The 16970-nt window shown below is 47.1% G+C and overlaps 1 protein-coding gene across 6 annotated transcripts in view; it reads left to right on the plus strand.

The window, feature by feature from the left end:
- The first annotated feature begins 46 nt into the window (after positions 1-46).
- LOC102477759 (uncharacterized) overlaps positions 47-16970 on the plus strand; it is a 19942-nt gene continuing 3018 nt past the window's right edge. For 2 of the 6 annotated variants that reach the window (XR_003550440.1, XR_003550441.1), the window contains exons 1-3: positions 47-449; positions 9225-10135; positions 13996-14147. Coding sequence is in view for 3 of the 6 variants with exons in the window: in XM_027774292.1 (XP_027630093.1) it covers positions 9732-10135; positions 12582-13710 (1533 nt within the window). In the remaining 3 variants the exon portion in view is untranslated. The other 4 variants (XM_027774292.1, XM_027774291.1, XM_027774293.1 and 1 more) reach the window with 4 other exon arrangements.

The raw sequence follows: 16970 nt of genomic DNA on the forward strand, positions 1-16970 counted from the left end.
AGGCGCCGGGAGCAGGTGGTGCGGCCGGAGGGGGGTGGGAGGCGGGCGGAGGGGTGCGCCGCTGGCACGTCCTGGAGATAGGGAAGCAGGCGAAGGAGGTGCTGCGTTAATAAGCGAATGGCCCCAAGCCATCAGGGTGCATTTACGTAAGGCGGAGAACTTTAAAGAAGTTGTTTCTGGTAGAGGTAACTGCTAAGCTTTTTCTCTATTCGGTTGGGGGGGGAAAGTGGTTACGTATGTTTAATGTTTGGTGATATTTATGAAAGTTGGCCACTTTTTTATCTTGGGGCTTGGGAGAAAGACGAACAAAGACGTTTAAAACGCAAAATCCATTTCTTTGATGCACTCTACCAGAAAAGTGAGGAAGAATATGTTTCAACAATCGGAAGCACGGGCTTATTTGTAGCTGGGTGTTATTGACCGGAAGATGCATGCCGATTCTCTAGCAGGTGATCATGAACAAGCTCCTACCCCGAAGTCTCACTTTTCTTACCTGCAAAATTAGAGCCATGAAATCCTCTCCCTGTCTCATGGCTGGTTTGGAGGGTCTGGGCATATTTGAAGAACAGAGGAATGCAAGCACTGTCCGGCCTTGTGGGTGGAGTCCCCTGGGGAGCTAGCGGGGCTGCGTTCTCTGCTTGCTGCGGATGGTCTCCTCCACTCCACCGTCGTCATCTACCAAGGCCACCCTGTCCTGAAATTCAGCATATTTAACGCGAGTGCCACAGAAATCTTGAAACCTTGAAACCTATGCGCTCTGAACGAAGCTCTGTAATTTCCTTAGAAACCCTTGGTGTTTCCCCTCTCAGCAACCTGGTCAGCAGCCCCCCCACCCCCCACCCCAGCTCATTAGGCCCCAGGCTTCGTTTCCCTCGTACTTCTTGTCTGGTTGGCACTCCTGCCACGCTCTGGCTGCTGTGCAGGCCACCAGCGTCCCCCGCCTGGTTACCACAGTTACCTGCTTACTCCTGTCCCTTCCTCTGCCCCTGCCCCATATTGACAGTGCAACCTGATAGATGCTTTATTTTAACGTGTATCGGTTCATGTCACTCCCGTTTAAAACTTTTCAGGGCTTCCCCATTGCCCTGCAGATAAAGTCCTGTCTTCAATTCGCTGTATAAGGCCCTTCCTATTGTTGTTTCTGCTTTCGCCTTTGGTTGGATCTTTTCGCCTTGAGCGGCTCCTCCCTCCCGCCCCTGCGTTCCAGCCACCTGAGCTGCTCTGGGCTCACAACCTGCCCAGGGCTCTGGGCTCTCCCGGATGCACTGCAACGTGTCTCTGTTACCCCCAGGAGGTGGCTTCCTTCCTTCCCCAGAGTGAAAGTTAAAGGCGCCGTATCACCCTGCCCCCACAGTGCACCCCAGCATTCAATGCCATCATCTGCCTGCCCAAGTGCTGCACCCCACACTGGCCTCATCCTTGTTGCCAGTTTCAGGGTCCATCCTGGGGGGTCTGGCCGGAGCCCAATAATGCTGTAGCAACACACAGTGATGGCTGCAGAAAACCAAAAATAATGAGCAACCCTTAGGTGTCTGCCGACAGACCCATTTTATGTCACTGTATTTTTCAGTTTCAAATGCTCCCTCATACTGAACAAGTTTCTCTAACATAGCCTTTAAAAATAAAAATAAAAGAGCATAATAAATTTTAAACTAATAAGATGGCCTTGTCAACTATTAATGTAGCAGACACTGTGTGGTTTGTGAAATGAAATTCTGGAGCCCTGGCTCACTTTTTGATGGGTATGGGCAGAAATACCCGTTCAAGCCCAGACTCCAACTTTAACACTGAGCTGAAACCGATGCCTTACCACCCCAGGGAAGGAGTGGAGGGAAAGACTGTTAAGCCAAGGGTTCTAATTCCTTGTTTATTATTCATTTCTACTATAGCAATTACCCATGTGTGAAGAACTCGCTCAGGTACTGGCTTTTAAAAAAAAAAAAAAAAAAGAACCTCTTGGTACTCTTAATATTTTTCTTTTGTTTATAGCAGATGTCAGTGTAACAAATGGAAGTTCTCCTTTTCCTCCTGTTCACTCCCAGCTCGCAGTGCTAACATAGGTACCTTTAGATCTGCAGTCTTTTAAACACGGCCCTGCTACACACGCTCGGTAAACTTAAACAAGAATTCTTTGTTGAGCTACGTAATACTTAGAGGGGAGCATAGGGGAATAAATCTTAACTACTGCAAATTGTGTCCCTTCAGCCTTGCTCTGAAGGAGAGCCTTGTTGGGTTTCTCATTACTGTACAACTGCTCTGTTGACTGTACACTTTGGTGGGAGGGAGAAAAACAAAACAAGACAAAACAATGCAATCAAGGTCAGATTCTCTGTTTTCTAAAGAGCTCTCATTTCATGGAGTAACAAATACATAAGAGTTAACTATACAACTGCAATATGGTATACTGTATAAGGTCTTTCTTCTTAATGGATGAATACAAAATATCTGAGTTACTCCAATTAGAGTGAAAAGCATGTTCAAAGACACTGAGGGGAGAGGAAACTCATTACAGAATTCTGAAAGAGTAAAATTTTATCCATTTAGTACTTAGTAATCTAAGTACACGTGAAAGAAAAAAAAAATACTTTAAGAATACCAGAGAATAATCACTCCTTTTTCCTGAGCTTCTTCAATGCAATGAAGGTTGAAGAGGAAAGTGTCATGCTTTGTAGTTAGACAGTCCTGATTCATCCAAGCTGACCTTTGCAAGTTGCTTAACTTCTCTGAACTGAACCTTAATTTCTTATCTAAAGTGAGCGTAATACTATGTATGTGGTACAGGTATTATGCTCTTATGAAATCAAGAATGTAAAATATCTTCTTTCCTGCTTGCCCAGAAATAAACACTGGAGTATATGTCCACTAATGCCATTGTGAATTAGAACTGACATCACTTATACCAACTTTGTTTTCCCTTTGGGATATATTTATTTACCTTCCTCCAAGACCAGTGTTCTCAAAACTTTACTGCCAACATCATCATTTAAAACCACTTTACAAACAGCCCTCTGTTATCCAAATATTTACCTATTTATAAACTATAGACTGTACAACCATATTACTGTAGCATAGTATGGATGTTATAAAAAGGATACTAAAACAGAAATTTAAAGGTTGAGATGAAAAATTAGTAAAAAAAAAAAAAAAAAAAAAAAAGAATGGAGTTTAATTCAATAAGAAAAAAATAAAAGAGATACAGAAGTATGTACTTTGAACTAGAAAAAGATAACAAGGAATTAATATTTCTATCCTTTTGTGCTGTAATTAATATGAGATCCTATATTGACTTATTTGTCTAGTGAAAACAATATTAGAATCAGAAGAAATATGCATTCTAATTATTTACTGTTTCTACAGAAAAAAATGTCTCCAAGTATGTATCTTATCTGTTTATAGGACATGCCAAATGACTATTATAAACAGATGATAAAAGAAAAATAAGTGCTAGAGAAAATGTGTAGGCTTAAGTGAAGTTTAGAAAACACTTTAGGGAACCAGCAGTTAGCATAATGGCTATGTCGCTGGACTCCCACGTAGTCGACCACAGTTCGTGTCCTGGACCTGGTGGCTTAAAACTCAAGCTGGGCGCGTGTGCGTGCGTGCCCAAGATCCCAGGAGGAGAATGGACGAGAAGGGATTGCTGCGTGACCATCCCCCCTGGGGGGTGATTTCTCACTTTCTGTCTCTATGTCTCTCTCTGTCTAGCGAGTGCACGCGCCCTATAGCAAAAACCTCTCAAAAAAAAAAAAAAACACTTTAGACATTGTGATTTGGTGAAAAGTCCCACAAATACACTTTTCTTGGATTTTAACTGCATTTTTCACTTTCTTAAACCCTTTTTTTATCCTTGATTTTTTGTTTGTTTGTTTTTGAGATTTTTGCTAGAAGGGTACATGTGCTTTCTAGAGACAGACAGAGAGGGAAAGTGAGAACTCACCCCCAGGGGGAATGGCCACACAGCAATCCCTTCTCCGTTCTCCTCTTGAGATTTTCGAACATGTACGCACGCACACCTGGCATAATTTTCAGGCCTTCAGATCTGCGACTGGAAATGCGGTTGGCCGTGTGGGAGTCCAGCACCTTAGCTACCACACCACCTGCTGGCCCCCCAAACCTTTTTTAACAGGTCATTTTAAGACTATATCTGTGATGGAAATACATTTCAACCTTCCTGAAGCATGCAAAATCTAATTAGATGGCCACTTGAAAGAAACACACATTTTAGATGAGATATAAGACTACAATTTGCTATATTTGTTGCCTTTAGCAGAGCTTTGGAGTTAATTGGGCATTGAAAAGAAACTTCTAGTCTGGTAGAGTTTTTAATTTCACACCACCAGAAAGTTTATAAAAAAGAAAAAAAGTAGTCAAACTATCGGGACCAGCAGATAGCATAATGGTTATATTGGTGGACTCCCACATGGTCGACCACAATTTGAGTCCCGGACCCGGTGGCTTAAAACTCACACTGGGTGCATGTGCATGAGTACTCAAGATCCAGAGAGAAAAATGGAGAAGGGATTGCAATGTGACCATCCCTCTGGAGGGTAATGTTTTGCTTTCTGTCTCTGTGGCGATTACATACACCCTATAGCAAAAATCTCTCTAAAAAAAGAAAAGCTGTTGGGCCCAGCAGTTGGCATAATGGCTATGTCGCTGGACTCCCATGTAGTAGACCGTGGTTTGAGTCCCTGACCCAGTGGCTTCAACTCACACCAGGCACGTGTGCGTTATACTGACTGTTCCCAACTTATGATTATTGATAGCTTTTCTTTTTCTTTTTTCTTTTTTTTAAAGAGGTTTTACTATAGGGCACGTGTGCTCGCCAGAAAGACAGAGAGAGACAGAGAGACAGAAAGCGAGAAATCATCCCCCCAGGGGGGTGGCCATATCACAATTCCTTCTCCTCCATTTTTCTCTCAGGATCTTGGGAACAGTGAGTATAACGCACACGTGCCTGGTGTGAGTTGAAGCCACTAGGTCAGGGACTCAAACCACGGTCTACTACATGGGAGTCCAGCGACATAGCCAGTGACATAGCTATTATGCTAACTGCTGGTCCCAAGCCCTAATACACTTTTAAGTGAGCCTGCTCCCTCTGTCCCTCCACCCCCAGCACTTGCTCTCTCCAAAGGGAAGAAGGGAGGGAGAGAGAAAGCACTCCCTAGTGGGGCATGGTCACCTATAATCCCTTCCCCCCATTTCTTCATCCACTCAGGATTTTGGACACACACATGCACCCAGCATGTTTTCAAGCTACCAAGGCCAGGATTTGAACCATGCGGTCAGCCAAGTGGGCTCTGACTTCTTAAACCACCAGGCCATAGAGCCAGTGGGAGCCTCCATTCTTTGCAAGGGAAGGAGAGCTAGGTGTGCGGTCCTCCCAGCTGATTCTCTGCAGCCTTTTAACCAGCCCTACCAGCCAGCAGAGGAGGGGTCACAGGCCTGAGTATTCACCCTCACCCTTGGTCATTCTACCTCTGGAGTCTTGTTCTTTAGGATCCTAAACTTGGCCTTTTTTTTTTTTCTTTTTAAATTCGCTATAGGGTTTTGTGATCACTGGAGAGAGACAGAGATAGAAAGTGAGAGCACCCCCAAGGGTGATGACCACACCACCGTCCCTTCTCCACTCCCTTCTCAGGGTTTTGGGCATGTGCGCACTTGCACCTTGTGTGTTTCTCAAGCAGCTGCCTCAGGACTCAAACTGCACCGTCATGTGAATTCCAGCCACCCTAACCACCAAGCAAACTGGTTGGCCCAACTTTGACATTTTAAGGTTGTCACTTAGGGGCCAGCAGGTGGCATCATGGTTACAGTGCTGGACTCTGTCATATGTGTGACTGCGGTTCAAGTCCCAGAACTGGTGGCTTCGAAATCACTCCAGGTGTGTGTGTGTGCACACCCAAAATCCCAGGAGGAAAATGAATTGTGGCAGGGCCATCCCTGCTAGGGGTGATTTCTCACTTTCCCTCTTTTTCTCTCATCTCTGGTGAGCACATATGCCCTATGGCAAAATTTTAAAAAGTCACTTAAAAAATGCAGTTCTCCCTAGGAAGGCATACAGTAGGTGGCCCTTTAAGCTGACACCTAAATAGGGTCGTTGGAAAAGTCATGATATATTTTTCTACGCAAAAATGCATGGTGACTCGTCTGATGACCCAATAATTCTGCTCAACAGAGACTGTTACGATCCTACCGAGACCAAGGAAATGCACAGAATGGATCTGTAAGAGATGCAGGAAGGCTCAGAGACCAGGTGAAGTGGGGCCAGAGATGCTTTGACAGTCGCCTGGGGACAGTCTCTCTCTGGCTCTGGTTCTGTGCTGCTCTGGCATCGCGGCCCTGGGGTCCCAGCCACTCCTCGCAGGCTTTCGAGTCTGTTTCTCCAGCGCTACCCACACCCCTTGTATGCCGTGGGGTTCAGCTGAGTTCAGACCAGCTTGAGGGTGAATGTGAGTGCTGGGAGGAAAAGCAGTCTGGACACCAGGAAACAGAGTTCTTCGTTACTAAGTTCACACCCCGACAGGCATCAGTCTCCACTCCTGTCCAAGGAGGGGTAGAGACATCTGTCTTCTGGTCTGGGTCTCTCCCTTCCCTGATACGTCCCACCAGTTATTTTTACCACAATTCAGCCTCTGCCAGAGAGAGTCAAAAACCTAGCAGCCTCCAGAAGGTAGAAACAACCCAAAGGCCAGTCAGTGGATGAATAGATAAACAAAATGTGCTGTGGATTTACAAAGGAATATTATGGAGAAGGAAGTTTCGATGTGCTACATGAATGAAATGTGAAGACACTACCCTAAGTGAAATAAACCAGACACACACGCACAAATACCGTGTGATTCCACTTAAATGGGATACTTCATAGCTGAGAAATAGTTTACCAAGTGGTGGGAGAGATGAGGGGAGGGAGTCATTGTTTAATGGGTACAGAGTTTCAGTCTGGGATGATGAGAAAGTTCTGGAAAGGGTAAAGGTGGTAGTTGTGCAAGTGTGGAATATAATTAATGCCACTGAACCGTGCAATTACAAGTGGTTAAGATGGAGGCCAGGTGATGGCACAGAGGTAAAACTCAATGCTTTGCAAGGCTCACCCACAGGGGACAGTTCTGGATTTTCTGTGTGTGTGTGTGTGTGTGTGTGTGTGTGTGTGTGGTTTTTTTTTTGGTCTGTTTTTTGTTTTTTCTTTTTTTTCCCCAGAGACCTCCCTGAGTCCTCCGGGCAGGTATGTGCCCATGATCCAGGACTGGCTGAGAGTGGGAAGAGATGGCAGTGTCAAGATCCTAGGGGCGATGTCTGGCTGGCTGGCTGGCTCACCCATGGGGGAAAAAAAAAACTTTTTAAAAATAGTGGTTTTTAAGAACTATTTAATTTTATTTATCATTATTATTTGTATTATTTAATTTGATACAGGCATTCACTGGAGAGAGAGAAATAGGGAAAGTGAGAAAGCAAGCGGCCAGATCTGGGACTTGAACCATGGTCAGCCATGTGGGAGTCCATCACCCCAACCACTATACCACCTGCTGGCCCCAAGAAGGAGACTTTTATTTATTTATTTTTTAGACCGAGATTTTTGCTGTAGTGTGTGTGCTTGCCAGAGAGAAAGAGAGACAGCAAGAAATCACCCTCCCCCCAGGGGGATGGCCACGCTGCAGTCCCTTCTCCATTCTCCTCTCGGGAGTTTGGGCACACACGCACACGCGCCTGGCATGAATTTTAAGCCACCAAGTCGGGACTTGAACTGTGACTTTGTGGAAGTCCAGTGACATAATCTTTATGTCATCTGCCCCAAGAAGAAAACTTTTTAAAAAATGGTTGAAATGGCAAATGTTGCGTTACGTTTATTTTACTATAATAACAAGTCAAGCAAGCCTGGAAGCCCGCAGTGGGCACACTGGCTGGAGATCTGTTTTGAATAATCTGCCAAATGCTTTGCACTGACTTTTCTGTACAGCTGCCTGGGTGTACCCAGCCCCGGGCTCTCCCTGGAAGAGAGGACCCCTCTGTAACCCTCTGCAGAGGCTGCTCCACATTCTCTCACAAACACAGTCCGGGAGCTGGTCTGGTATCCACATCCCTCCAGCTCTCCCAAGCACAATTCTCCTTGCTCCCCCCCACCCCCGTCACCACCTAGAACTGTCACTGCAACTCCGAGTCTCACTCTCCGTGTTTACCAGGGACATTGCCTAAAATGGCCTGTTCAGAAGTGCAGCCGTGTGTGGCTCGGAACTGCAGTGCCCATCCTCTGTGTGTCTTTGCTCATAGGACACCTGCTCCCGAACCTTGTAAAAGATGCTCATTTCCTCAGTGTCTTCCTGAGCACCGGCTCCACCCTAATGCTGCCCCTCCCCATCTCCCTGTCTTCTGCACGGGCTCGGGAGCGTTGCTGGGGGTCAGTGGCCGTGGGCACTGGGACGCTGCATGTTGCTCTGATGTCTGCCTCCCAGGGAGAAGCTCCTCAGTCCCTTTCTACGAGTCTGTTGGTAACTCCCCCCCCCCACTCTTTGCTTTTTAAGTTGCCAGTGGGCCCGTGTACTCACCAGAAGGGAGAGACAGAGAGGAGGAGCCAGTATCCCCAATGGGGTGAGGTCATATCACGCTCCTTTTTCCTTCAACCTTCCTACCTTCAGGTTTGGGGAAGGCATGCACATGTGCCTGGCGTGTTTTTCAAGCCACTAGAGCCTGCATTCCAACCAGGGTCAGCCATGTGGGAAGCAGCTTGTACTCACTCTCGGCACTTACGCGCTGTACTAGGGGCTAGCCCACCTCTTCCGCTCTCTTAAGCTCACCTCCCCTGTTCTTTTTCATTTTTCCAGTTTGGGTTATAACTTTTATTGAGTTTATCCACCAAAGCGGATGTACTGTCAGTACAAAACCTAATGTTTGTTACTAAAACTTCTGCATCACAAAATCCAAACAAACAAACAAACAAAGCAATCAGTTCAATCAAATCTGCTACTCTGGGGTCAATAGCTTCTTTGAAGCCACAGTGACATTAAATATGGTTAAGACTCAGAATGCAGACGTTTGGTTGGTTGGAAAGCGAATTAAACTTCTAACTTGCTCAAATAGAATTACAAAGAGGCAACTTTGGATCTTTCACAGAGATCCCTTCCCCTGGAATCAGCCGGCATGGGCAGCTGTTAGAGCATTTAGGGTCCTGAGATGGAATAGTAGGCAGCCCAGCATGCTTAGACAGCCTTCTTGTCCCGTCTTCCCAGTCAGAGCGACGCAGAGGTGTGGAACGAGGAGGGCCAGCAATCGGAGCCTTGATGAGGGAGCCAATTCCTCATCTCCAGAATGGCAAGCTGCAAGTGACGACTAATACGCTGCTTTACCCTTACGCCTTCTGCACTTCCTGCCAATTGGGGCACCTCTGCGGGGAGGTACTCCAGGATCGCAGCACTATACTCGGGAACAGTCACGCCCACACCTGTGTCCCGGGCTGGTGGTCCTAGATCTCGGGCGTAGATGACTGCGGCCCACCGGAAGCTGTAGGCTGACTCCTTGCGAGCGGGAAACCGCCTTTGTCTTGGCCTTTCCGGAGTCCCAACCTCACCACAAGCAGCTTCGAATTCTGCTGATCCTTGCACAGGCGAGGTGCAAAACCGGCTCCTCAGACACAACGAGATGCACGGCCTCGTCGGGGCACCGTGATTCAACCTGCCTAAACTCACTCTCTTTAAGCCTCTTTCCGCAGCACTTCAGGCGGCTCCTGACGCAGTGTGATGGACTCCGTCTTGTCATGCTCTGGTGTGGTTCTGCGGGAACACGCTGCACCCTCGTTCCACGTTTCCGCACCAGTAGACCCCACTGCCTGGCCACCCCGTCTCTCCTCCTCTTTGTTTGACAAGCTCCTGTCTGTTCTTCAGGTCTCGGCTGAGACCTCCACTCTAAGAAAGCATTTCCTGGTCACCAGCTTGGTCTGCAGGAGGTGTGGTTATGCCCACAGCACCTTCTTCCTGCATCATGACAGTATTGCAGTTGCCCCAGATGTGAGCCTCTGGAAGGCAAGGACACACCCACCAGCATGTTGTTCAAGCCACCGGACCCAGGACTCGAACTGCAGTCAGTCAGGCCTTAACCTCCACCCCACCTGCTGGTGCCTACTGACTGACTATATTTTAAGATGGTATGTTTAGAGGTTTGGTCTAATTGATAATAACTTGACTTATCATTTTATTTCTGAGATCTTATTATATTCTTATAAGTATCAAGACGTTACTTTTTATATTATCTTCCCCCTCCTTTGGCTAGTTACTTTCACAGCTTATCAATTAGAATGCGGTTAGCTGCAAATAACAGAAAATCTTGAAAAAGTACTAGCATAAACAAAGTAGAACTTTCACCTCAGCCCTGCACAAGGACAAGGACAGAGTGCATATCTGATCATGTCTCTCCTCCAGGTCTAAGGATCAATCTCCTTTCAGCTCTCCTCCTGCCCACAGTGTGCCACGCTGTCTTGGTTGTCTAAAACAGTCTAGGCTCGGACTCAAAGAGCAGGCTAGGGGAAAGAACGCAGACAGGTTGGGGGGGGTAGCCGCGGGCATGGGGGTTAAGGTGGTTGGATCCCACATGGCCAGCTGTGTGGTTCAAGCCTTGGGCCTGATAGCTCGAAAAACTCATGGGCGCATGTGCATGAATGCCTAAAATCCTGAGTGGAGGGAGAGATGAAGGGAAAGGGACTACGACATAGCCATCCCCCATGAGAGGTACTTTCTCTCTCTCCCCGGCAAGCACATACGCCCTCTAATATAGTTTCAAAATGAAGAAGGGGAACCAGCAGTTAGTGTAATGGCTATGTCGCTGGACTCCCATGTAGTTGACCATGGTTCGCATCCTGGACCCGGTGACTTAAAACTCATGCCGGGCACGTGTGCGTGTGTGCCCAAGATCCCAAGAGGAGAATGGAGGAGAAGGGATTGCGGCGTGACCATCACCCCTGGGGGGTGATTTCTCACTTTCTGTCTCTCTGTCTCTCTCTGTCTGTCTGGCGAGCGCACGTGCCCTATAGCGAAAATCTCTCCAAAAAAAAAAAAAAAAAAAAAGGGGGCAGAGGGCAGGTGCCAACTTTCTAAGAAGTTCCCCCAAAGCTTACAATCATTATTTTTTCTTTTTTTGGAGAGGTTTTTGCTATAGGGCGTGTACACTCACCACAGAGACAGAGAGAGACATAGAGACAAGAAGTGAGAAATCACCCCCTGGGGGGATGGCCACGCCACAATCCCTTCTCCTCTATTCTCCTCTCGGGATCTTGGGCATGCACACACATGCACCGGGCATGAGTTTAAGCCACCGGGTCCGGGACTCGAACTGTAGTCAACTACGTGGGAGTCCAGCGACATAGCCATTACGCTAACTGCTGGTCCCACATCCATTATTTTTGCTTGCACACTATTGGGCCAACTTAATCATCTCTAGCTGCAAGGGAGGTTGAGACATAGTCTTTATTTTTGGGAGCCGTGTACCCAATTAAAAATGTTAGCAATGTGGAAGAATAGGAGTGATAAATATTGGGGGATAAAAAGAAGGGTAGATAGGTCAAGCTTGCATTGATTTATTATTTTTAATAATTACTTATTTATTTAATTTTATTTGTTATTATTTTTAATTTGACCAGAGAGAGAAAAAGGGAAAGTGAGAAAGTAAGTCGCCAGGTCCAGGACTTGAACTGTGGTTGTAGGAGTCCAGCACCACAACTATCGTGCCACCTGCTGGCCCCCAAATCTGCATTTTAGAAGACATATAAATATGATGCCATCGTAATTCAGATAATTCGATTTCAAGTGTATACTTCCGCTTAGCCTCCTTGGTCAGAAGGTCATGACGTTTTGGGGCCAGTGGTAGCACAGTGGTACACGCAGCGCTCAGAGGCTGGCCCGCGGAAGGCGCGTCCAGGTGTGTATCTGGGAGCTCCCTGAGTATGCCAGGCACATGCGCTCCGTGATCCAGGGCTGGCTGAGGCTGGGAGTTGCTGGCTCGCTCTCTCTTTCTCACTCATGAAAACAAACTTAAATAAAAAATAAAAAGAAGAAAAGGAAAAAGGAAAAGAGAAGGGCTAGCTGGTGGCGTGGTGGTTAAGGCAGCTGGATCCCACATGGCCGACTGTATGCTTCGAGTCCTGGACCCAGGCTTGATAAATAGCCCTGGCATGGACGTGCGAGCGCACAAAGTCCCTGAAGGAGAAACAGAGAAGGGCCTGTGGCGTGACCGTTCCTCACGGGGGTGTTTTCTCGCTTGCCCTCTCTCACTCTCTCTACGCCTCTCCTTGGCGAGGGCACGTGCCCTCTAGCAAATTGAAAAGGGAGAGAGTCCTCACGTTCAGACTCAGTGGTTTTTACTCCAGGTGAGTAGCCACACTGCCACAGTTTTCTTCTCATTCTCCCCTCTCCTCCTCTGTCAGATAATGGGCCGCCTTGTCTTTAGGACCAGGTTCAGAGAGGGGCAAGGAGAATGGGAATGGCTATACATAGAAGGGCTCACTAATTACAGTGCAAAGAAAGGCATTCACATTCAAACACTTTCCTTTCTGACCCGCCTGTCATGGCTGAATCGCGTTGTCCTCTGTTTCCCTCCAGTTTCTCGGGCACAGTCACAGCTCGGTGCAGCAGGGGCCTGCAGTTCCACCCCGGGCAGCTGGAGGGCTCCATTCCACCACGGGCCACTGTGGAGGCCCTTCTCCAATCACCTAAGAGGAGGTGTCTTCAAAGGCCACAGAGCCATCTCCACGACAGGACAGTCCCGCTGCCACCTGCCCATTGTGGGACCCAGCCTGCATGTGTAGAACCTGCTCTAGCTTGTAACTTTTCCTGTCCTTGTCATCCACCTGCCACATGCCAAGCTCGTGGTTCACCTCTTCTTCCTGGTAATCTCATCGCCATACCTCTCTGCGCTCTCCCTTCCCCAGCTGATCATTTCTCCTTCCACTCTTCCTCCCTCATAGCTTCCTCCATGGTATCTTGGGAAATCCCAGTTCCTCTCTTGGCTTTGTCCTGTTTTCATTCACCAAACCCATTCCACTGGAAGCCAACTCCCCCGTCCAGGAGCTCTGATCTCGGTCTGCCCTCCGTCTCTCCTCCTTGGCTCCTGCCTCTGCATCTTCTAATCTGCATCTTGGTGGGCTGCTCCCTCTCCTCCTGCAGCTGGATTGGCAAGAGCCCCCTGACTTTGAAACAGGGCCCCCTTGTCTTTGCAGCTCCATGCCTTCCCCTCCTTTCATCACCAAATAAGGAAATGCACAGAATGCACGGCTTCCTTTGCTTCCCCACCGCTGCTGCTCATTCCTTGTCGTCTGTTACACACGCCCATCTTTATGCAACTAGCATGAGGACATCATCAGCGACCTCCTCAGTCCCACATCTGACGAAGGCGCCAGACTCCGTGTTCACCACACGGCACTGTTGCCATTGCCCTTTCATCGGAATCTTCTCTCCACTCTTCCACACCACGTGCCCGGTTCTTTCCATCTGTCTTATGGTCCTTCTGTTCTGTAATGAAACAGTGACCCTGGGCCAGCCGGGGAGTGTGGTGGTGAAGGCGGCTGGAGCCCACATGGCCGACTGTGTAGTTGGAGTCCCAGACATGGCAGCGTGGAAAACGCGCTGGGACTGTGTGTGCCGCCCAAAACCCTGGGGGGAGCGTGGAGGAGAAGGGGTTGCAGCATCATCATCATTCTCTCTCTCTCTCTCAAGTGCATATGCCCTGTAGCAAAACTACAAGAGAAAAGAAAGAGAGAGAGAAAGAAATGATACTAATAGTAAACACCCAGGAGCCCTCACATTGTGTCAGGCAGAGTGTAAAATGTAAGGTGCTTTACATGCATTCTTTAACTTGTATAATGACTCTAAGCAGTAAATGCAATGTTTTTATATTGCCAGAAAGCACTTGTGCTCATATGAGAGAGACAGAGAGAGAAAGAGACAGTATCTCCCAATGGGGCATGGTCACGCTACAATCTCTTTTCTTCATTCTTCCTTCCCATCACGATTTCAGCAGGCATTTCACATGCGGGGCTGGACTGGAACTGCCATCGGCCATGTGGGGTCCGGCTCCCTTCATCATGTGCTACGGGCCAGCCCAGCCAGTAGATGCAGCTATCATTCTACTCTACAGATGAGAACACTGAGACTTGGAGGCTTACAGAGGTAAGTGAAATGCTCAAGATGATAAAGCAAGAGTTAGAGCTGGACTCGAACCCAGGTTTATCAGAATCCAAAGCAGATTTTTGCCAGCAGAACCTACTGCTTCTATTCTAGAAACCTGTTGTTCCTCTTTTCCTGATTTGACCTCAAATACGAGACTTCCCCAGGGCTCAGTCCTGGACTAACTGCTCACCTGTTTATAGACATGTAGCTTAACAGGAAAGTATTGGACTTTCATGGGATGAATTCCCTCCTTTTATTTTTTATTTTTTTTAATTTTAGCATTTTTTTAAAAGAGGTTTTTGCTATAGAATGTGTGCACTTGCTGGAAAGACAGAGACAGAAAGACAGTAAGCAAAAAATCCCCCCCACCCCCCCGCACCCCACCCCCGGGGATGGCCACGCCGCAGTCCCTTCTCCTCTATTCTCTTGGGATCTTGGGTACGCACATGTGCCCAGTGTGAGTTTAAGCCACCAGGTCCAGGACTCGACCATGGTAGACCATGTGGGAGTCCAGCAATATAGCCATTACGCCATCTGCTGGTCCCGGCATGGACATTTTTAAAGCGTACAAAGTAGAGAGAATTGTGCAAAGACAGCCATGCTACTCTCAACCCTGTCTGATTGTTAATCAGCCCAGCAATCATTAATTCATGACAACTGATTTCACCTGGACCCCACCATCCCCTTCCCTCCACCTCACTGGGCTATTTTAAAACAAATCACTGAAATACCAGTTCACCTGTAAATATTTCATTATATTGGATCGACAGGAAAGTTATGACACAGTTTTACTTAGAAAAATGTGTCATGACTTTCCCGATGACCTAATTGATCTTAAAAATATAAGAACTTGTTAAAAAAAGAGCCTTAACTACAAAAGTACTAATATACCTAAAACTTATAAAGAATTTCTTAATATCAGCAAATACCTAGTCAAATTCAATTTCCTCAATTGTTTCAATTTTTTGTTATGGTTGATTTGTTCAGATTAGGATCCAAATAAGATTCATAACTCACTTGATTGATCCGGCTCCTTTTTTATTTTATTATTATTTTGTGTGTGTGTGTGTGTGTGTGTGTGTGTGTGAGAGTTTTGTTATAGGGCACTTGTGCTCACTGGAGGGACAGAGAGACAGAAACTGAGAAATCACACCCCAGGGCAGATGACCACACCCTAATCCTTCTCCTCCATTTTTCTCTTGGGATTTTGGGCATACACGCACACATGCCTGACATGAATTTCAGGCCTCCACGTCCAGGACTCAAACTGCGGCTGGCCATGTGGGAGTTCAGTGACATAACCATCATGCCATCTGCTGGTCCTGAGCTGGCTCTTTAAGTCTCTTTAAAATTTCAGATTTTCTGTCCTTCTTTTACAATTTATTTTCTTTTTTCTTGCAATCGATGAGTTGAAAACACCAGATTGCTTGCATTGTGTAATAGGCCCCTTCTGGTCTTTGCTGGTCAAATCTCTGGGGTGTTGTGAAACATATCAATTGTCTTCAAATTTGCGGGTAACTGGCAGTCGCATTTAGAGGCTGGATTTGGTTCATTTTAGAAGATGTCTGTGGTTGGGACCAGCAGTTGGCATAATGGCTATGTCGCTGAACTTCCATGTAGTTGATCTTGGTTTGAGTCTTGGGCCTGGCAGCTTAAACTCACCCCGGGCGTGTGTGCGTGCATGCCCAAGATCCCAAGAGGAGAATGGAGGAGAAGGGATTGCGGTGTGGCCATTCCCTTCCCTCCTGGGGGTGTGATTTCTCACTTTCCATCTCTCCATCTCTTTCGGGGGAGAGCACGTGACCTATAGCAAAAACCTCTCCAAAAAAAAAAAAAAAAAAAAGTCTGAGATAATGCTATGCTCTCACAACAAAATCCAGATTACTTTGACGATAGTCAGCTTGCTTCCTCTTTGGCTAACAGAGACCATTTAACCTGGATGTTCTGCTGTCATCACAACACCGAGGGCGTAGAGCAAACTCACCCTCTCTCCCCAGGTCCGCTGTCGCTCCTGGCCTCAGTGCCGCCGTCTTGCATTGTCCTTTTAAATCACCTGGACTGCTAGTCTCAGAATCACCTCCGCTTTCCTCAGCCCCAGCGCATAGGCACGACGACCTGACAGTTCTTTCTCTTTCTTTACTTCTTTTCTTTTTCCTTTTTTTTTAAGATTTTTGCCATAGAGCATGTGTGCTGGGATGTGGGAGTGAGAAGTCACCTTTCCCGAGAGGATGGCCACACCACAAATCCCTTCTCCAAGCTCCTCTCAGGATTTTGGGCACAGACGCACACATGATTGGTGTTTTTTTAAGCCGCTGGGCCAGGGACTCAAATTACGGACTTGGCCATGTGGAATCCAGGGCCTTAGCCACTATGCTGCCCGTTGGCCCAAACAATTCTACTTTTTTTAAAAAAAAATTTAACAATTTTTTTTTTTCAGAGATGATATGCACTCACCAGAGAGAGCTGGAGAGACAGAGAGAAAGGGAGGGAGAAGGCACCCCACAATGGGGCAGGAACACGCCCCAACCCCACCTCCGTTCTCTGTTCAGTCAGGATTCTGGCACGCATGCACATGTAGCCAGCATATTTTCGGGCCCAAGGCCAAGATTCAAACCATGTTTGGCCATATGGAATCCAGCTTCCTTAATCATCAGGCCATGAGCCTGCTTCCAAGTTTTCTTCTGTAGAGTTTAGCGTCTTCCCCTTTTAATTCTCACGCTCAGTCCCTAGCATAGGCTCTCAAAATATTGCAGTAACCTCCCACTGGTGTCCTTCTTTTTTTTTTTTTTTTGGTCCCCCCATTCACTGCTACTTGATGGTTCC

Source organism: Tupaia chinensis, unplaced genomic scaffold (assembly GCF_000334495.1).
Source record: "Tupaia chinensis unplaced genomic scaffold, TupChi_1.0 Scaffold000421_1, whole genome shotgun sequence".
Taxonomy (NCBI): Eukaryota; Metazoa; Chordata; class Mammalia; order Scandentia; family Tupaiidae; genus Tupaia; species Tupaia belangeri.